Raw genomic sequence first — 23,590 nt, 5'->3', positions numbered from 1 at the left:
CACTACCTTTGTTTACGTCTTACCCGGTTTTTTGTAAGCTTTGTTGTTAATGATATAAATATCGGTATGTGGATAGCGGCCTATGCAGGATCTGGCGAACTCAGATCTCCAAAATCTTTAATTCCATGTTACTTGTGCACTCTTCTTAGTATCTCCTCTGCTATGCACTAGCTCACCAGCTTCTTGGTGCTCCAAAAGAAAATGTTTCCTCTCATCCATTCCTTGTCTTGAAATACTTTCAGGTATGTTACCTACAAATATGGAAACACTTGCAGAAATTGAAGTAAAATTCATTTTTGAGTTCATACATCTATGTCACAGGCAATTTTTATTCATGCAGTAAAATGTAGCAATACTGTAAATCACTTTTTATTCGCAAGAACTTTATTTTTGCGTACATGTAATTACGCGAGCAGAACGGTATGCTCACGAAAATTTTATTCTGGCGTATAAAAGATCTTCAGATTATATAGAGCATTGACCACAATTCGTGAAATTTTAAGATTCAATGACTATCTCGCGAAAATAAGGTGTCGCGAAAATTAAGTGATTAAGAGTAGTATCGAAAGAAAAGAGTTTAATATAATCATTACTAAATTACTACATAGTGATCAAATATGTCATTTAGGACATATCTCATTAACCACATAGAGCGCTCGATCCGTGATCGGGAGGTCGTGAGTTCGTATCTCGGCCGCGACTGACCTAGTCGTAAAAATGGGCAGCAACTATTCCTTCGTCATGCGCTCGGCAATTTGAAGTGAAAGTTGCGGGTCCTTCGGATGAGATCTTAAAAATCCAGGCCCAGTGTCAGCGGCAGGCGTTGGCACGATAAAGATGGCTCACTGCTCAATGGCCCTGAGTGCCGAGTAAAGATGAAAATTTGAAGCCCTTCGCCTGTATACAGTGACGTATTCATTTGACTGAAAAATTCTCGAGATGGACGTTAAACAATAATACAATCAATCAATCAATCAATCAATCATTAACCACATAGCTTTTCTTACGCGGCGACAATTTTGAAGTCATTTTTTTGCCTGAATATCTTTATTGACGTAATATTCAAATTTCTTGAAATCGTTAGTTTTGAAAGTCATTATAAGACATTCCAAGGCCGTAACTACCATTGAGGCAAGTGAGGCAAATGCCTCACTAAATTTTGAGAGTTTTTTGAAAAGTGAAAAAGTTTTACATTGTAATTATGTGTGTCTTCGTGCTAAATTAATATTTTCTACTTTTATTTCCATTTCTGTAAATCCTTCGTTTCACCAGGTGCCTCATTTTCATTTAGAGCGCATGTAAAATTTAATTCAAAATGGTTATTTTGTAAATTGTTCGATTATTTAACACCCCTTCTAAGAATATCTCATTCATATTGAAACACTTGCCGATGGAGGGCTGCAAGTTTTAAATCTGTACTTTCAGGATTAATAACTGAAGATGATTGAACAGTGAGAGGTCTTTTTAGTGCCATCACTTACTGTGACATAGGATCTCGGTTTTTACGGTTTCATCAGAAGAACCTGTCTCTACATCCCGCAGTGGAATTCGAACCCGTGATATAAGGATCAATTCCCTAGTCTGCGACTTTAGAGCATATGCTCTAACCACTGCGCCATGCGGGCGACAAAACGTAAAACATTTTTCAGATTATTGTTTTTTTCTAATACCCAAGTTTCAGGACCTCCCTCCCCTTGGAAACGTCAATCACTGGTCATGAGGTACTACCCTTTCAGTCCTTTGCCCCGTCTGAGACTAGGAATGCCCATCACCCTTGCCTCACTAAAAATGTGAGCCTAGTTACGGCCTTGCATTCATTTTCAAAAGAGTTACAAAAATACTATAAATATACAAAATCTACAGTGAATGACATTGTGCCGCAATTAGTATCCATTGTGAATGGATGTTCATGTATGTTACAATGAGTCTTGGTTCAGGTTTGTTTTACAAGTAAGAACTTGCAATTTCTTTCTTTTAAGGTCAAGATCAAGTAAATGAAAAGTGCTTACAGCTTCTCTCAATTATTAAAGATATCAAAAAGACCTTTTATTGAATTCTTTCAGGTAAAAAATAACATTTTAGAATTTCAACTTTTAAGTTTATTACGAACCATACATTTAAATGACATGAGAGTATGATGATACGTGTATCTCAATTATTTAAATAATGCAGTTATCAAAGTTTATCTGTAAATTATCAGGGAGAGACAAGAGCCACAAAGTAAAGTGCACGGGTTTTTTGTATATAAATTCTAACATATAAAAATTTCTGTTATCATTGTACATTTTTAATAAAACAGAATTATTACTATACTCACATATGTCTGTTAATATATCTATTAACAGGTTGCAACCCCTCTTACCGTTGTTTTGAAATATATACGTAGAAATTATATTCGGGAACATGATTAAAAACATTTTATCAAAGTAACTGTTGTTATCGAAAATGGTTTCCCCTCTGTAGCCTTTACATCGCATCTAATCAAGGGTAGGTGTCGATAGAAAAGTAAAAGTCGTCATTTTGTCATAGATCTTGGTTCATACATTATACTATTATATTATATAACTTTGTGAAATCCAGTAATCTGATTGGTCAATACGAAGTACTTATTTTTTGATAACGACCGCTGAAAGCGAATAATGACTCGCACGAGCTGCCTCGTTTTCACTTTCGCTTTAGACAAACATGGAAGTTCGCAAGTTGTAGGTGTGGAAAATTTAAAACATATAGTGAAGAACTCTGAGACTGATAATACAAAACAATTAATAGGATATTTGTGAATATTTTTCGGGAATAATTAGCAATTACCATTTCATGGTTGAGTTCGACCTTTCCACTCGGCGAGCAGAGTTTTGACGCTGTTTACGCGATTGCGGAGACTAAAGAAAATATAGACAATCATGCCATGTAAGATTGTATCTATTCTTAGAAGACATAGGTATTTATAGTTTGTCTGTGCATTTCGTCTGCAAGTGTCGTCTGCAAGTGTAAACGAGAGCGATTCTAAATCTGGGGGAGGGGGTACTCTGTGTTATTCGGAGATAGATATCTTGCGTCATTTTTATGATATTGGAAATTTAGTGCCGAAACAATTTCCTCTGATTAATATTTAATGAATAAATTCTTAAACATTTACATTCAACTTATTTATAGTTATTACCATCTCTGTAAATAATAGGTTGATATACATTGTACTAATACATTTGGGAAATTTTTATTTATATAATATAATAAATACGGACTCAATGTAGGTCAATATGCATTTATAATGACCCAGGATGACATCTGTCATCCTGGGTCATTATAAATGCATATTGACCTACATTGAGCTCATATTTGTATAACATTTAACGTCTTTTTCAAGTAAAATATCCAAGTATAAAACAGATGGTCAGGCTCTGTGGTATCTTATCTCAAGCTCACCAGGATATACTAAAATCAGTACTCGCTTACTCGGATGTATATTTTTAAAAATATCTAAGCTTATTTATGAATGCATTAAAACATTGGTTTTAAATCATAAAATGTTCCTTGCACTTGTGCATACAGTGATTAGGGTTTCCTACTCCTTTAAATGACCGTTATCGCCTGTTGCAGTGTTTATACAGTAATTATCGTGTCCAAACACCTTCTACCTGGCTTTTCTCACCTTCGACTGTCTTCTACCCTTATGTTTAGTATGCTTTAAATATTTGTTTTCATTGAACATCGTTTAAGGTCCATTATATTTAAATAAATTTAATAATTTTTTCAATTCTCCAAGAAGCCGTAAATTCTCGGGCAAAGAGACAGACGATATTGCACGTGTGATTGTTGATATGGATGCGTAATCATGAGTTTGATTACAAGCTAATTAATGCAAATGATTGAAGGCAAATGCTTTGAAAATCTTATGTCCATCGTTGCTCCAAACTACAACATACCATATTGTAATTTTATGAAATCTAGGATAAAAAGTGTACGAAGATCGTATACATCCGCTCTGTTATAGGATAACTTGATCATGTTTATGCAGTACATGTACCTCTCACAACTTATCACTTGCGCGTCAAACGCATCAAAGAGTTACTGACATAACAATTACAGAACAGATTATCTTTTAAACAAAAACACTGTGAAACATTTATAATTTATTGCTCATATTTATCTGATAAATAAATTGAACTTAAAAAAAATGTAAGATTAAATTTCGTCGGGTACAAAGTGGTCATGATTGTTACAACGCATTTACAGGTAACCTCCCATCGGTTTTATTTCTACATGAGTTAACAATGTTTTAAGTTATCAATTAACTTATTCATATTTATTTACACTTTTACCGAGTACCCGGGTACTCGATTGGAAAAACGTCCGAGTAACCGAGTATTAACAAGTTTATCTTTAAAAAAGATAGGTGAGCTACCCTAACAAAAAAATACTATAGTAAACTATAGTTAACTATAGTTTACTATAGTAAATCAAAGTTCCAAAGTTTCCGCCATAGTAAATCAAAGTTCCAAAGTTTTCACCATAGTAAATCAAAGTTCCAAAGTTTTTACTATAGTAAATCAAAGTTCCAAAGTTTTCGCCATAGTAAATCAAAGTTCCAAAGTTTTTACTATAGTAAATCAAAGTTCCAAAGTTTTCACCATAGTAAATCAAAGTTCCAAAGTTTTCGCCATAGTAAATCAAAGTTCCAAAGTTTTCACCATAGTAAATCAAAGTTCCAAAGTTTTCGCCGTAGTAAATCAAAGTTCAAAAGTTTTCGCCATAGTAAATCAAAGTTCTAAAGTTTCGCGATAGTAAACAAAGTTTCAAAGTTTATACCATAGTTTTCAAAGTTCCAAATTTTTTATTATAGCTTAACAAAATTCCAAAGTTTTTACTATAGTAAATTAAAGTTCAAATGTTTTTTTTTTTCTTTTTTTTTTTTTTTTTTTTGAAATTACTTAAACAACTTAAATATTTTAAATAATAATAATTATTTATAATTAAAATTAAATATATTCAAATAAATACCGCTTTTTTATCGGTGAAAGAGACTATTTTTACATTAAAACAATTTCTTGTACTTTTTTCTTTTTGGGGGACGATTTGGGTTTTTGAAAAAAAATTCTGAAGCTTTAATGAATCTTAAACTTGAAATTTATTTAATGTACAGAATGGGAAGCAAAACCATAATCTTAAGGGTTTATAGTGCTTAATCAAAGTTCCAAAGTTTTCTCTATAGTAAATCAAAGTTCCAAAGTTTTCACCATAGTAAATCAAAGTTCCAAAGTTTTCACCATAGTAAATCAAAGTTCCAAAGTTTTTACTATAGTAAATCAAAGTTCCAAAGTTTTCACCATAGTAAATCAAAGTTCCAAAGTTTTTACTATAGTAAATCAAAGTTCCAAAGTTTTCACCATAGTAAATCAAAGTTCCAAAGTTTTCACCATAGTAAATCAAAGTTCCAAAGTTATAACTTTGGTACTATAGTTAACTATAGTAAACTATAGTTAACTATAGTTTACTATAGTATTTTTTTGTTAGGGTAGCGCCGTAGCAATTTTTAAACAAAGAAAGAAAGATCCGTGATCAAGTGATTTATTTTGCTGAATTCTTTAATTTTATCGAAGCTGGAGAGTGATAAAGTTATTATTGTTTTGTGAAGCGTATTTTATAGACACATAGGTAAAGAAACAAGGGGGAATTGGGGGGTGGGGGGGGGGGGTGGATGACCTATTGGAGTTTTGGCGCAACGGAACATATATGACCTTTACTGGAGATGGGGGTGGGCTCTATATAATATGAAGAAGATGCCGATTGAGATATTGCATGTGTGAGCTGATTTAAAGAAGAGAATTTCTAGGCATTTTAGCAAAGAAAAAACATGGGAGTTGAAAGGATTATAGAAAATAACTGAAAGTGTATGTTGTGTAAAGAGTCCAGAGAGTTTGGAACGCATGTGTAGGTGGGTCATCTTTGTCAAGATATGTTAGGTTAAAAACCATGCATACACATCAGAATTTTTTATACACAAAAAGTGGATTTATTCATTATTTTTAGAGTAATTTCTTGCTTCTGTTTCTGGAATTAGTGAGATTGGCTGAATTGACCAATTGACCAATCAGAAATTAGAATCTATCTTTGGTTGTGGTTAGATTAAAATAAAACTCCCTTGTCATTGTTTAGAACATTCAGATAGTAACTCGGGCTTTTCCGTCAGCAAAAAACCTTCAGATTTTAAAATATTATAAATATGAAGTTATCTTAAAAGTGTAAGCTACACAATAAATGAACAGTTATTTCATGCTACAACATGATACAACGTAGTTGCTAGCACTAAAAAAATGCATTACAATTAGGATTTTCATATCTTATAGAACCAAATTCTTTACCCTTAAATATATATATCTATCTTCTAATTAATAATCTGATATTAAATTGAAATAATTCATAATAGAAAAAAATTGCCCACGAGAATTTTTTTTTTAATTCTCATTCTCTACACAGAAGTTAATTAACAAAGAATTATCAAAGGTTTACAAAGTATATGGAAAAAGCTATTTTTAAAAAATAAGATCATTGAAACTGTGGTGGAAAGGTGCATTGAAACATTTGAAATATGATACCTATTGAAAGCATTTATTCACCGGATAAGTATTTTTTTTTTTACATTGATATTTTATTAATCACAAATAAAGGTTGATAACTCTTACCACAATTCTAGGGGTGGGGGGGGATAGGACACATCCCACCCTTACAGACTAATAGTTACCTTTGAAAAGTATGTCCAAATATACCTAGTATTTAACACCTACACTTCTTTTTTATGTATTCAATTTCATTGAATCTGTTGTTATTAGTGATTGAATCATCTAAAATAAATTTACATTAGAGTCCAGTTTTTTGAATGTTGTTTAGTTAATCTTGAGTAGAAAATACATGTACTTTTAGACATTAGACAGTTTTAAAGCCTTTTTGTTTATCGCCTTGACATAATTCCCAACAACTAATTTTCAACAACTGTATCTTACACGCAAACTCCAGTACATTGTCTCTAGATAAAAGAACTGAAATGCAAGAATCATGGACGGATACAGGATTTGTGATTAGGAGGGGGTGTGGATAAATTTGGCAAGGAGTCTGGGGCCGCCTTGAGGGGACCAGGGGGAGACGCCCCCGGAAGCTCCTGGGTTTTTGTGTATTTTAAGAGTAACACCAGACACTTTAATAGAGTATATTTTTTCATTTATTTTTGTTTAAAGTGACATATAGGTCCGGGGGTTTGAATATTAATTCTATTGAATGTTTCTCCTTGGATTGTATTATACATGTTACACATGCCACTATAATCACTGACCTGTGAACTGACGGGATTTCGTAAGTCACCTTTAATTAACTATATCTCTTTTGCTGTAACACATTTCAGATTAAAACCTGTAACATATCAAAAGTTCATTCAAGATTTGTGTTCTAGCACTGATTATATTCCTTATCTTAGTAGTAATTTTGTTTTATTCAAAATCAGCACATGCCCATGATCAGCCGTATTTCCGAGGAATCGGCGATTGAGTGTTTGTTTTCTTAATATTTAGATCAATTATAATTTATGCTTTAAAATTTATTAAAAATCAATTCCAATACATACCGGTACAATATAATAAGTGATATGAAACAGAAAATTCCCTACCTACTAGGAATAAACGTAGTTTGAAAAACTCGCGATCTTTGAATAAATACACATGGCAATGAAGGAGTTACCTATCCCGTTAGTATATAGATCCCTGCTATAAAAGATATTTACTTACTAATAATGATATTGTCTAGTTATGTACCAAAGTGCGGCATCATATCGTACCATGAATGATGGGGGCCCAGGGGGCGAAGTCCCCGGAACTCCTTGGTTTTTGGTGTATTTAAAAGAGTAAAATCAGGCACAATAACAGTGATATTGATTATTCATGTACCAAAGTATGGCATTATTAACATTAATCATATCATAATTTGATAATCTAAGGGGGGGGGGGGGGCAATCCTCCAGGGAAAATGACAAAATCACATTTAAAGCAGACAACTCATTTTACAAATTTATCGATCTGTTTAAGAATTTAATGTTTACTTTGCACTTCGTAACATATTTAAAAACAGCATATCGATTGCACCTTGACGACTTTAATCTATGTATTTCTAGAACAAGTCTTATTATATTAGATAAAACGAAAGCTGAATTCACTTCATTTATCTTTCTAACAAGTAAGCAGTAGGAAGAGAACATTTAGGAGGTTAGTCGTTTTTTTTTTCAATTTTATAAATACATATTAGTTTTTTTTATCTAAATATCAATGAATAGGAAAATCAGGAATTCTATAAAGATATATATTTTTTTCGTTGTGCAATGCGTTTTTTAAATGCATATCGAGGGACTCACTGTGAAAACAGGCATGATTAGAACAACGAATTCTGTTAGGATTGGGAAATTTAAGAATGGAATAGCATAAAGTTTTGTGATTGTACCAAAGACAATCTGAATGTAATGCATTTACTTGGTAGTTTTCATCATTAAAAAAATGTAAATATTTTTTCCCACACGAAATCACCATTTTCTTTAAACGTACCTGGAGTATTTCAGATATTACGAATGTATCTTGAAAAAATTAATTTTAACGTGTATATCTTCCTGACGAGCTGGGTTTTATATAGAGAATAATACATACCCTTTTCCATATCACATCCTGTATCAGCCCGAGACACCAATATCAGCCAGAGGGCCGAAGGCCCGAAGGCTGATATTGGTCGAGGGCTGATAAAGGAAGTGATGTGGAAAAGGGTATGTTTTATCATATTTATTACATACATAGTAATAAAATACAGAACACATTAAGTTGAGAAGAAAATAACTAAATAATCATGTATGGACTTCTTACAGAAATAAACATGATCTAATGTCTCATACGATTTGGGTTTGTTTCAACTTCTATTTCAATGCACTCGATCCGTAATTTATCAAATAATCTATTACATGTATTTGTAAATTAAGATTAACCTTATTTTTAAAAATTTTAAATTAAGAGAATAATAAAAAACCAAAAATTGTGTATGAACACAAGTACTGTTTTTGTGGTTTAATTTACTAAGGGTGTGATATTTACGTCACAATAGCCGTATCAGCCCTGCGGGGCTGATATGGATTTGCAGGGCTGATATAGGTTATCAGCCCCGCAAATCTATATCAGCCCTGCAGGGCTGATACGGCTATTGTGACGTCAGCCATATCGCATATGCAAAAAACCTGTATTTATTACTAAGTCTGTAATAAAATGTTGGATTGCCTTGATATATCTCAACTTGTAATTCTTATCTAGGTGATTTGTTTGAGGTTGTGTATTTAAATATTTCCTGCATATTACAGGCATGTAGCCACAGGGGGGTCTGATCCCACTTCTGATGTTTTGGAGGTCCTCTGATACTCTGCTCCTATTTTGTATTGTTTAATGGACTTTGATATCAAATACTGTTCGATATCTTCAAATCCCTTTTGTATAACAGTGAAGTATTAAGTTGTAAAAAAAACATGCGTTCATCTTTTTTTTCCAATATAAGACACATACATGTACATTTGGTTGTTTATCACACGCAAGCAGCATATGATATTAGCAATCAAGCATATCAGATTCCGATTCATATTATCTTATAGAATGTTTTTTAATCGGTAAATATAACTCTCCTTAAGGTATTTAGTAGTCGTATATTCACTGCGTTTAACCAAATGAATACATTTTCATCTGTCTTTTGAGATAAAAAAGCTAGGAGAAGCAAATGAACTATACACAAGTTTGTTAAAGTATGGTAAAACATCTTCAAAGGATTCTTATATCTTATATCATTAGATGATCAGTTTTACATATAACTATCGAATGATCACAGATCTATGTTTTTATCTTGCATTATAATTCGAAGTTTGGTGATTCTGCTTTATTGACAAGTGATTCTTATATAGACGATGAAAATTAAGCATTAGCTCTTCATTTTTCCCCATCATTCTTCAAATTTTCCGTTTTCACATCCATCAAGACAATGAACACACGTTGGATGTAACCGGTCTGCAGGGTATGCTCACGCCTCCGTGGCACCTGGTCCAACCTCTGATGTTTTAGAGGTCCGTGTTAATCAATGGGCATTTAAGCAAACATACTGTCTTTTATCCAGATGTGTTTCATCTTACTTAAACCCTTAGCTCAGAAGGTCAAGAACACCGAGATTATTTTAATAAATAGGCCAACTTCAGGGAACTCACGTGGCTATACATTATTTATTATTCATTATTTATTTATGGCAAAGTATAATGGTCCTGTAATACATGTATGAAGTACATGGAAACCTTACTAATCCCTTTGCTTGACATTTAAACAAAAGTTTTTTTAAAGTGCCAAAACTACAAAAGTCAATGTATTTAGATATAATCTTTAGAGAAATACACAGACTTTTGCCTATGACAAAATGAGCATGTGGATGAAAGTTTATCCATTTCCCTAAAGTAACTAGAATATATGTTTCAAATGGGTATAATGTAAAAATTGCACTAAGAAAAAAGCACTTCTAAAGTTTAAAGTAATAGGCTCATTACTGTTAAAGTTTCTTGACGGTTATCTCTTGCTGTGGTACATCCTTTCAACGTCAAGGTGGTTTACTTCATATCACATGTACATAATGAGGAGGGTTCTTCTTCAGAATATTAGTGAAATTTCAAAAGATTCTATAAATCAGTTAAAGAACAAAAAAAAAAAAAAAAAAAACATACCTATCGTATTGAATTGTGTACGGAATAAAACTAGTGTACTTTCTGTTGACCCAAAAATCTTAGGTTATTTCACTGAAGAAAAGAGAAATTTGGTTGCATTTTGGATATATATTTTGCAAGATATGTATTGTTTTTTGTAAATATACTGCCCAAAGTATTTTAAATATATTTAATTTACAATATATGTGAACATATTTATAATAGCTAGTGCCACACTTCTATTTAAGAAATAAGAAATGTTTTGATTATTTTTTTTATTAAGTAAGTACACTGTAATCACTAAAGTCTATTCAATTAAGACACTTTGATTTGTTTAGTTTTTGCATTTATATTCAATTTCAAACAATCAGTGTTCTTTGTGATTTATAATTATGCATTGCCGGAAGGGGGCGGGGCTTCTCTTCCCAAAATAAATTTGGCGATACATAGAACACTGCAGAAATTATAGCTCAAGACACTTACAAAAATATTGAGTTCAAGCAATAAAAACCAACTACTCTGACCTGAATTTTGAAAACTAATATTTTGGTATACATGCAAATGTATCTTAAATCATTCATCATTATAAAAACGCCATTGTCCATGAGCTTCTCAAACAACCCTTGTATATAAAATATTACACCAATGACCCCTGCTTTTGCTTTTCTTTTCTGAATATCTAAGATCAATTTGATCAGTATACTTAAATTTAGCAAACGTCTTTAACTTTGAAATAATTTTCTTGCTTGAAAATTTTCTTTTTAATGTGACAATTTTAAAGAACATTTTACAAAAGTTTAACAATTAGCTTATCTATTATTTATTTGGGTAGAAAATTGGAGGGAAAATTTCAAAGATGGGATATTTTCATTAAGACACAGTATTTAGTGAAACAATGTCATATTTGATAAATTGTAGCACAAACTGGAGGATTTTTGTTTTTATTTTTAATAAACAATACATGTGTAAAAACTAAAAATAAACTTGACAAAAAAAAAAAAATAAGACCTCGTTAATAGACGGACAATGAAGTATTTTTACATTTTCGGTCAATTTGTTAGAATAGTCATTTTTGTGAAGAATGTTTGCAAATCTATTGTACGCTAACAATTCATCCTTCTAAGCTGAAAGTTTAAGAGAACTGATGAAAACAACAGTGCTTCTTTCTGTCATCGACTTTTCTGGAATCACGCAGGTATAGGTTAAGGTTACAATCAAATATTTTACTTGATATGATATGATGTCTTAGTAAGCTATATGACGTAAAGCTTAGAGATAACAAATTCTTAAAATCAATATCTAAGATTGATTTGAGGTCATAAAAATGAATCAAAATATGCAGTGATAATATAAACTGAATTTTGTCGCTTCTGGGTCTCTGTATTTTTCACAATGGTTAAAAACCAAACCCGAGACATCATAACTGTTGATCATGTAGTAGCAGGGTGAAATTTTATGAGAGTATAAACGTAAACAAACACAGGAAATCGGAATTTAAACGCATTTAGAATGAATATATGTATCATGTTTGATTCATGTTGGAATAAAGCTTATGAATTAGGCATGGTAATGTTTCTACAATTTCTTCGTAAAATAAAAACAGACAAGGTCAGCCTTTCCTTTGTCGTTTATAGCAAAAAAAAAAATGCAAAAGTTCAATTATACGCCGCACACTTTGAAACTAAATTTTTGTTTTTATTTAAAATTCTTATTCTATTGAATTTTGAAAGTGCTGCTTGAATCGTGTGGTTTACTGTAATTTATGCATTTTTTCGATCGTATGAACAAAATGTTTTAAAAAATTGAGAAACTTTTATCCAAAAGTGTTAAATAATTATTTCTGTGATAAAACAGTAGGATACTAGCAGCACTTTTCATAGTACATGTACAAACATATTTTTACATAACTATTATTACAAATTGAAATAAATCATCCCTGAGATAGTGGTAAACTTTTCCATTTTTCATTAGGGTTTTTTTTTATTATAGACGTCACGGCGTGACGTCGTGTTGAAGTGCTTCCTGTAGTATAAGTCCCATTGAATCTGTAGTCTTAAACTTTTCCATTTTTCATTAGGTTTTTTTTCAATTATAGACGTCACGGGGTGACGTGGTATTGAAGTGTTTCTGTAGCATAAGTCCCATTGAATCTATGGAATGCAAAATGATAGCAAAAGTGTTATCCATGACTCTTCCGATTTATAAGTTATACATATTATAGAAAAGTTTTAATTCGCCGAATTCTGATCCATATGCTGTCTTCACAAATCTGCGCATTGGCCAACCATCTTACTGGGCAATCGTCACTCAATGTCTATGACTAGACATATTAGATTACTAAAGGTAATATTGATCGTCCACTTCATCAGTTTTTTATGACATTGAAATGAAAAGAGATTAGAGAAAATGAAAATGTTATCATACTTTTTTTGATGATAAAACAAATGCAGATATATCGAGTTAATGCTTTATACAATGTGTGCTTAATAGAAATGAGTAAAGGTTTACATCCTTATCGTGAAGATCAAAATATTTTAGCTGAAATTTTTTATCCAACATTTTCTTTTTTATTTTTATAATTTCATATTTTATTCAGTGATTGTGTTTATATATCTGGTTAATATATCTGTATTTTTTTTATTTTTCTTTATAATATCGTTTATTGACTCAATTTCATTTATCAACATTATATTCAATTCAGGTTTGCACGATTGGGCTTCCACACAGCTAACTATCATGGTCATACGAAAGAAGGTCATAGTCTGAGGTGAATAGACTTTACTCTGATAATAAAATATGATGTACAAATGTTTCAGAATGAAGATGGTGGGAGTTTGACATGATGAACTTAATAACGTAAGTAGTAAAAGATGATCAATACAAAGATTTATAATTTTAATCTATACACCATATCAACGAGAACTGGGACAGCCGATTCATTTGTGACGGCAAAGTTATTTATCGCAATGACAGAGGCATGATTGATATAATAAATTTGACTATTTATAAAATTCACTTACTTTCATTCGGTGGTTTACCATTTTGACCTAACTTTAAACTAATTTTTTTGTTGAAAATAAAATATGTTTTCCTATTAAAACAAAAAAAAAATATAGTTATTTCTCAATCGTTGTGCAAGAAAATATTGTCAAAATGAGCCAATATAACAAAAAAACTGCTACTCCACTTTCCGATTTATTGTTGTATATGATTAATATAGACACTCTTCGCTATAACTATATTTTGTGGATGGTCTTTGTTGTTGAATAAGTGTGCTGCAAGCGTTTGATTTTGATGAGATAAGAGATTTTGGTTATCTTTAATTATAGCAGATATTCGTTACAATGAAAAACACTGACGACAGATAATGGCAATCGGTAACCTTTATTTTAATCTAGATTTCAACTTTTAAAATGACTTTCATGCCCTGCCATGAATATGACATTGGCATGTAGTGTTGTCATGTTCGCCTTTCCGTCCTTCTCTGTAGCTGTCCTTTCGTCTATCCTTCTTCACACTTTGTGTTTAGCTCTGTTCAAAACTCAGTTTCAAAGAAACTATCCAAGATAGATTCATCAAACTTCATATGCTGATAGATATTGAGGAGCGCTATGCACCTGCATCAACATTTTTTAAACTTGACCTTTCCTTGGACATAGACTTCAATTTTATCAAATTAGTGTTTAGCTCAGTTTTAAACATACCACTCATGAAGGTGTTATCAAACATCACATGTTGGATACATACTTAGGAGAGCCATTTTATTTGCATCACCATTTTTGACCTTCGCCTTTCCTTTTAACTTGCCCTCAATTATTTTTAATTAGTGCTTAGCTCAGTTTTAAACATTTCATTCATATATTTTATCAAACTTTATATGCTGTTATATACTGACGAGAGCAATTCAACTGCATCAGCATTTTTTACCTTGACATTTCCTTTGATCTGGAACTTGCTTTTCCTAATTTAGTTTCAAAATTCATATCCTGATACATACTGACGTAAGCAATTCAACGGAATCAACGTTTATGATTTTGTCAATTTTTTGGCCTTGACCTCACTTTTATCAAATTTTGTTTAATTCAGTTTTAATTAAAGAAATCGATTAAAGAAAGATATTTTACTTAACTTCATGTGTTGATACATATTGATGAGAGATATGCAACTGCATCAACAATTTTTACCTTGACCTTTGCATTCACATTGACCACACTTTTCCTACGGAGCAGCACTGTTAAGGCTGAAAAAGGAGACGGGGCCTAATTTGTAAGGGAAAAGTTTACTATGACGTCACACAAAAATATGACTATTATTTATTCCTCGTAATATCACAACTTGAAATGATTTGCAACTTAAAACTGTATTAGCATAATACACAACAATAAAACTTATCAATGCATCTTAAAAAGTTGCTGGTTAAATCCTATACAATTGTTTATAAACAAATCACTGATCTCGATGAACTTGTTAATCATGACATCTTTTTGGTAAAAATGTCGTACAGTGTATTTCATGTACTGTGAGAGGCAGATGGAGATATTTTTAAACAATAAAAAATGCGTTTTATTATAAAACAGAATATAATGTGCAGCTTTTAAATAGGCTAATAATACTTATGTATATACTTGTTTAGTGCGATTATTCATTAACTATCGAGAGATTGTATTTAAAAATATTGTCGTGTTTTTATGTTCAGGCTAGGTATATTTTACATCGATGCGACTCATTAAATCGTTCTTTCGCAAGGGCATAGACTAAATAATTGGAATATTGCCATATTGGAATTCGTCAATGACCTACATTCAGTACACGTACTATGCATTCATCACGTGACTCTGAATCGTTGGGGCCAACCTTCATACAGTACAGAGTAGGTTATACTATGCTATTTGCAAAGTATTTAATTAAGTTCTATGATTATGAATAAAAATAAATTCAGTTTTAAAAACAATTCCCGTTTTTGAACTTCTATTTTCCGTTGATTTCTCATAGTAGGCCTTAACAGGCTGCGTAATTAATGTCAAACTTCATAAGCTGATACTTATTGGTGTTAGCATTTCAATTGTATTAACATTTTTGACCTTGACCTTTCATTTGACCTTGAACTCTTTTTTATCAATTTGTGTTTAAGTTAGTAGCAAAGAAATCGTTTTCGATAGTTTTTTTTTCAACTTCATATGCAGATACATGCTGATGAGAGCTTTTCAACTGCACCAACAGTTTGTGACCTTTGCATTTCCCTTGACTTTGACCTAAAGTTAATGAAATTAGTTTCATACTTCATATGCTGATACATACTGATTCAATTCAACTTCATCACTGTTCAAGATATTCTGATCAAATTTTTTACACTAAAACAAATTTTCATGTTGCATTACTAATACATGTATACCATTGGCGGGGCATTCATGTCCTATGGACATTTTATAGATTTTATAGTCAGGTTCATTGACAAAAATATCACTAGGTGTTAGATATCACTGCATTACATTATTTATTATTTCAGAAGATAAATGTCTTAGAAAGAAATAAAATCTCTCTGCAAACATTTGCTGCAAGTCTTCAGCAGACATCGCTGCAAATTTGCTGCAACGAAGCTAAAGGAACCATGACAGACCTTAAAAACCGTAATAATGCCCGAGATATTCCGAGTAGAAAATCCAAACCGAGGCCAAAACGTGCGGAAATCGTGTACAAAGCGTGTGAGAAACGTGTACAAAGCGTTTCGTGCAGCCTTTCGTGTAAACCGTGCAGCATTTCGTGCAAAGCGTTTCGTGTAAACCGTGTAGCGTTTCGTGCAAACCGTGTAGCGTTCGTGTACCGTTCGTGCAGCGAGCGTGTGGGGTAGTAGCACGTCTCAGGGTCTGTAGCAATAGTTGTTATTTTGGCCGCAATAATCTGCAAGAACACTCTTCCTGTGTACAATTCAGTTTGTTGAAGTCTGCAACAGACATAACAGCTTCGCAAGGAATGCCCAAAGTTAACAATTCAAAATCCCAAGTTTATAAAAACATAAAACGTGTACATAACATTTTAATACTTACGAGGGCTTTTCTGAAATTATTGAGACACTGTGTATATTTTGCTTTCAAATGAACGCCTCTCATTGAAAAACATTGAGAACGCATTAGAGCAAGATATGATATACAATAATAAATGTATTCTCTTCAGTGGTTTAAAAATATGTCAATGTTAGGGGTACTCAGCGCAATCACGAATTCACGTATTGAATATATGATTTACCAACAATCTAACCCACAATGGACCCATAATAAGAGATCAAATAATTCAATTTCTGTAAATAGTTTTTTTCAATTTTACTTGGACTTAATGTTGTGCAAGTTTTTCAGAATTCTGATAAAAAAAAAACAGAGGTCATGAAGGAAATGAGGCGAGGTAAAGAAATCTAATACCGACGTCAAAATGAATTTTGACGTCAAAGAGGAGGAGCGAGATACCTAAAATTTTGTGTAGCTCTATATAGAAGTATTTTATAAACTAGCCAACCTGCTAAAACAAGAGTACAAAAACATGTCGAAGGGATTGTTATGTTTTTTGTTCATATTTTTTTTCTGACCAATAATTCAATCAGAGTATAATCAAACGCTCCGGACGACTACGATTTTTACCGTTACGGAATTCTAAATAACGTAAACCCGTGCTAAACAAATTAGCGCTATGTCATCAGATATATATGACACTAGACAATTTTATAATGGTGTAGGAGCAGTACATATTGTTTAAAGAATCGTTTAAGATAAGAGACAGTTTGATTTTTGTAATTTGATGTATGGTAATTAAGGTCAAGATCTAGTAAATAACCTGAGACTAATTTTTTGGTGCTAGATCCATTATGACGTCATAATCAATTTCAACTTTCTTTTTCCCGTACTTGACGGCTTTAGCAGAGTTATGTAAAAAATAAGGTATTTTCAAGTCATTCAATTTGAAATCATATGAAAAGTAAACCGGATACCTATATTAAATTTTACATTGATTTAAAGAAGAGGCCATGAACATACCAATTTCCATTTTCAGAGAGACTGTAGGCAATCTGGATACATTTCCTTTGCTGAATACGAAAAAAAACCTCCCATTTTCTTGACCAGTTTTCTTAATTTTTCATTAAAAATGGCAGTGAAAAATACCGTTTTTCATCTTGTTTACCTAAAAATTATGCCCCGAAACACCTTAGTTGACGAAGCTAAAGTTGTAAAGCATCAATAAAGGAATTTATTTCTTAAGTTTGATAAATCTGTAGGCACCTTTCATTTACTAGATCTTGACCTTAAGGAGGAAGAGTCAACGGATCTCGATCATATCGTTTTTCACGCGAAAACCTCGGCAGGCGTAACGTTAAGCCAGGTTAATATTGACGTAGTGGTACTGCTCCAGTTCAATAGACATCTGCACGTTAATAATTTTAACAGACCTTATCTAGATATCCTATATATTTGGAATTTTGTATAATTGTTTTATTCGTTCTTTATTTAATGTTGATGACTTTTCCTGAATTTATCTATACATGCCCTTTATGAAGTTATAGTAAATGTCTAAATAATTTTCGAAAAGTCCCCGTATATTTTTTTTGAAATTCTTTACGTAAAGAACTTTAAGTACTTTACTCTGGTTCATGATACTTTACAGCTCCAATTATCCGTTTTTCGATCCATATCGCTGGAAAACAACATTTACGCATATTTACCAATGCACCTTCTTATTTAAAACATGTTCATGTTAATCATCGAATAGAAGTTTGATTCAGTCGGTGTCGTATAGCAACCAAAAGTACTTGTGGGAAGGACAACCCCCTACCCACCCCGCATATTGGGATACAGCGAATTTGTGCTCTCTATCAAACTTTGTATCCACTGCTTCCGATTGCCAGATTTAGTTTTAAATCTGTTGTCCTTGTTTGCCTCGTCTGTTGTACAAGACAGCCGAAATGATTTCATTAAACAAAATTTCATGCATCCGACACTTTTATTAAACAACAAAAATTATCCATTCGTTATCCATATATGTTGTAGCTATACCTTAAAAAGCCTGCATTTATTATGGATATTGTTATATAAATTAGAAATTAATGTTATAAATAGTCAAAATGTGATATAAATCAGGTCTCTGACATACCGATAAACAACTTTGCCGTCTGTTGTCACAGTGATTCGGTTTTCCCAGTTGCTAGTTATATAGGGTGTGATCCACTGTCGTTTTGAACATTTTAGGGAAAGAAAATAAAATCAAAACAATCATTTTGAAAATGGAAGTTCACACTTTGACAAAGAGGCAAAAAATGCAATATGCATAATATTAAAACAGGTTAAATACAAGGTTACTGTTGTACAAAAGTGCCTATTTATTTTTTTTCCCTTATCATTCATTTTGTCATGCTACCGCTTTTACTAAAGATTTAATGAACAAATAAGTTCTTTTTCAGATATTCTTTCTTGCCATCCTCTGAAAAAATGTCCTGTTCAAGATATGGAAGCTTTTAAAATGCTATTACAATGTATTCTGGGAATGGGGTAATTATAGATAATTTAAAATTGAATACACTGATAAAAAATAAAGTACACAAATAACTTTTAATTTCCTTTATGGACTCCTTTTATGGAAATTATGTTACCAAATCTTCCAATACTGTCATATTATAATCTGTTTAAGGGAAAGTTAAGGGAAATGTCAAAGATGAAGTTCGGATCCTTTGGTTACACTGTGGACACCTGTCCCGGTAACAAGACGGAGTACGCAGACTCGGCTACCAGATTGGGGTGTGGTGTGGATGAGAATGGGCGGAGTCAGTACGTCTGTGTTCCCAACAACAACAGGTCAAGTCTGGTGGAGTTCTGTTATAATATAACAACCACTGGATTATATACCAAAGGTATTTATTCAATTTGTATGCAGTCAAACATTTTTGTAGGGATTGTACTTTGTAAATTTAATCATATATTTCTAAAAACAGGTAACTGTTTGAAAGTTTTTGAAAATGGAAATTTGGACCAAACCAGCTGTGTAAAATTTTCACATGGATGTCCACAAAATCACTTCTTTCTTTCTGACTTGTATAAATGTAAGTATCACCCCCGCCTCCCATAATGTCGATGTGTTGCTTTCTATTGTTTAACGGTAATGTGTAAAGAGGAATAACTCGTCCTATGAAATGTTATCCAGAAGCTTCTATTATGTGACGTCATAGGTAAACAAAAAAGGCAATGTCCATGTTTTGCTCTGGGAAACCTAAAATACGTGTCAAATAAAAAAGTGAAATAAGAGGTGCACAATGGCAATATGTAATAAAGATTCTGTGAAAGTTTTATTAAATTTCACTCGGTAGTATAAGAGGAGTTGCGGATAAGAGATAAAGCGTAACAGACGGACGGACGGACGGACAGAGGGACGGACGTACAGACGGACGGACGTACGGAATTAACTATTACTAAAAACCCTACCGCTTTTCAAGCGGGGGGTATAAAAAAGGTACAATTATTATTATTATATTAACAAATTTTTGTTAATTATGCTTAGATTTTTGTTATATAATACAAACAAAGAATATTGCATAAAAATTCACAAAAAAAAATATTGACATAAGATGAATAAAAAAGAGAACAATCTGATACTTCACTATACACCACTTCAATAATGAATCACAAGCTCCTATTTTAATACAGTCCCTGCTTGTCATGATATAAATCCCAAAGAAAGATGTTTTAATGCGGATCCTTCTTGTCCAAACATAACGTGAGTAGAGAGAATTCTGTCTGTCATGTATTATCGCATTTTTTATATTTCATAATTATTAGTGCTTAGGTGCTTATAACCATGTTTAGACAACATTGATGTTCTAAAATATACATATAATGATATAATGTAATTTTCGCACCTTGATTTAAGATGATACTCTAAAACAGAAGTTTATGGCTTGAAAAACTTTATCATGAATACTATTTATTGAAAAGAAAAAAAAGAATCACTGTCAATTGATTTTACCAAAACAAATTTGAACATGGTATTAAAAAAAAAAAGATTTCTTATATACTAGAACTAACAGTTGTCTACAATAAACATTATTGTTGTAAATTACTGTATTATATCAGCTTAACTAAAGAGCCCTCTACAACAGCTAAACCAGAAAGGAATCCCCCTGATAGAACACTGCCTACAGGAGCCATAGTAGGAATCACAGGAGGAGTAATAATAGGCGTTATCATTGCTGTACTTGTAGTGGTATTCATCTTAAAGAGGTTGAAAAAGAAATCGGAAAAAGGTAAAATTCTGATTTTCACTTTACTAATTCATATATCAACAGCAAATATTGAATGGGGTATAGTATATCATACATGTATATATGATGTCAAAACAACAATAAATATTTGATAACCCTTCATTGAATAAATTTATGTTTCATTGGTGTTTATTAAGTTATTTAGTTTAAGAAAATTCCTATCAGTGCCTTTATTTTTCAAATCAAAATGTATTCAGAGGATGATATGGAGGTTCAGACTGGGTTGATCGAAAAATGTGGTCAATATGGTAAAATGGAAACAGAAGACATGAAATGTTTTAGTAAGTGTTACCTTAAAAACATTCCTTTACATTAATGAAAAATATAAACACGTTAAGTTGCATCACTTAAGCAGTAAACAATTCTCTCTAAAAAGTCAATGGCAAGAAAAATCATGATGGATGTAATATCGTTAAAGCTAATATGTTATTGAAATTATTTTATCTTAAAATTTTACACAATTTAAGCACTGAATGATTTTACTATAATAGTTCAGTAAAACTCGGTTATAATGAAGTCACTGGGACCTATGGAATCACTTCGCTATATCTGTAATTCGTTATAACCATATAAGAAATTCATTAAATTTCTATAGCTTGGGATTCAAAATGACTTCGCTTTAACCGTAAATTCGCTATATCCGTGTTCGTACTAAACGAGTTTTGCTGTAAAGGGAACTTATAGATATGCAGTTTTAATACGCATATACGTTACATGTAACACCTCTCAGGGAAGTGAACTCTGTACTCTTCCCTATTGCAGTGTACTCTGTGCATTCACTTCTCAGATATATGACATCATATTTGAAAATGATTCAAGTTTTATATCGGAAAATATAGAAAAAATCTTTTCAAGAACAGGTTAACGATGTGGCCCCTGGGCCTCTTGTTTTCAACTTAATTCTGATTAACATGTTTTTAAGCCATATGTTATTCGTCCATATCAGAAGAAGAGCATTAAAACCATCTTGAAAAAAACTTTTTTTTCCTTATCACAGAAAGCCCCAGATATTTTTGTTGTGTACCTTAAGTCTACAGTTCTTAATCCGTCCCATTCTAGATATTCCACTACATGTGCATCGCTACTTTGATTACTCAAAAACTGTATTTTGTATACAGAGCAGCATTATAATTATACCTTACTTAAAGCATGCATACATTTTAGATTAGATGGTATCAAAACTCGATATATGTGTACTTAATATTCATGGTCACATTTAACATTTTTATATTTAGTATTTGGAAATGTTATTCTAAAAGAAGAGAATGAGAGAGAGAGAGAGACAACCTTTATCTAATTTATTTTTGTACGCTTTATAGAATATCCAGGTACTAGAGGCTATGACAAATGGAAAACGAGTATATCAGGTACGTCTCCTTACATCTTAATACCCATTCTCTGTAACCACTTAAACTTTGTGACACGCATAGTCTCAGATTTTTTCAATTTTGGCTGGAAAGTACCACATCATAAACTAATTCAAAAAATGTTAGATCATATGGATGTTGAGTAGTTACCATGGAAACGGTGTCTAAAGTTGTTTTTTTTTCTAGAAAAATGCAATATTTGTAAATGTTTTTAATGAAATGCAGCTACTTCTATTCATGTTCCTCATAAAAATAAGAAATATGACATTAATTTTAAAAGGCATGTTAAAACCTTGTTGGTATTCTCTCTATAAATATGAGAAATCTTTGATTAAAATAGCAGACATTAACTTTGAAATTGAATTATCTCCCTTTGATAATTGTGAGCTCTTCAGTGAGAAAGATAAAAAACCATTGTACAAGAATGACTGGAAGTTGTCTACCTATTGTCAGCATACAGCTCTGTATATCCTGGAATACAAGTAAAATCAACTGTGTTTCCTGTTTATTTCATGTGCATAAAAATTTTAGCCTCTGTTTATTTCCTACATGCAAATAATTTTGCTCATGTGAAGAATGGTGAAATGTACAAGACTACACTGTACATAGCACTGAGGAAATCATCTCTGTACATAACCATTAGCTTCAAGGTCTAAGGAGTTTCAAAACGGGATTCAAGATAAACTTGAAATATTAGAATTACTATGTAGTATTATGAATTTTGTTTTTTTTTTTAAGAATTATTGTGTATCACGATCAGTCAGAGTGATATACTGCAGAACTGCAATGAAAATGGCGTTAGAATCAAAGCAAATAATCTTTTAAATGTGAATGTGATTAATAGAGACAATTAATCTTTTAAAACTGAATAATATGTCCTTGGCTGAAAAGAAAAAAATAATATGTACTGAATATATAATAGCTACAATTCCCATCCACGGGTCATTATTTCATTAATAATTTTTGAAACCCATAGTATACATGTAATACATTTTATGGTTAAAAAATATATACCGATACAACCACCTCCCCCCCCCCCTTCCATAATGAAAAAGAGTTTGGGCATTTTACTTATTATTATTGTTTTTTTTTTCTTTGTGCTCTTCAGACTTTTTATCAGTAAGAAAGAAACTTAATAATTTTCGCTTAAAATCATCTTGGAAATAAATAATATGTCCTGCCATGAAAATA

The 23,590-nt window shown here is 31.9% G+C and overlaps 1 protein-coding gene across 1 annotated transcript; it reads left to right on the top strand.

The window, feature by feature from the left end:
* Positions 1-19,428: 19,428 nt before the first annotated feature.
* On the top strand, positions 19,429-23,253 carry LOC134266772 (uncharacterized). Its single transcript, XM_062748997.1, has 6 exons — positions 19,429-19,628; positions 19,710-19,817; positions 20,419-20,488; positions 20,845-21,014; positions 21,230-21,313; positions 23,138-23,253. Exons 1-6 carry the CDS (start codon positions 19,433-19,435, stop codon positions 23,251-23,253), a joined length of 744 nt encoding a protein of 247 aa, XP_062604981.1. The 5' UTR covers positions 19,429-19,432.
* The last annotated feature ends 337 nt before the right edge of the window (positions 23,254-23,590 follow it).

The sequence above is a fragment of the Saccostrea cucullata genome, unplaced genomic scaffold (genome assembly GCF_032062105.1).
Source record: "Saccostrea cucullata isolate Sc308-1 unplaced genomic scaffold, CSIRO_AGI_Scuc_v1 ctg2892, whole genome shotgun sequence".
Taxonomy (NCBI): domain Eukaryota; kingdom Metazoa; phylum Mollusca; class Bivalvia; order Ostreida; family Ostreidae; genus Saccostrea; species Saccostrea cuccullata.
Note: the sequence above shows the minus strand (reverse complement) of the source record. Positions and strands in the feature narration are given on the sequence as shown.

Bases quoted from the DNA above. Each gene is read 5' to 3' on its own strand.
- LOC134266772 (XM_062748997.1), top strand. From the start codon at position 19,433: ATGAAGTTCGGATCCTTTGGTTACACTGTGGACACCTGTCCCGGTAAC. The intron at 19,818-20,418 runs GTAAGTATCACC...ATTTTAATACAG, and splicing joins TCTTTCTGACTTGTATAAAT to TCCCTGCTTGTCATGATATA. The intron at 21,314-23,137 runs GTAAGTGTTACC...TTTTTTTTTAAG, and splicing joins AGAAGACATGAAATGTTTTA to AATTATTGTGTATCACGATC.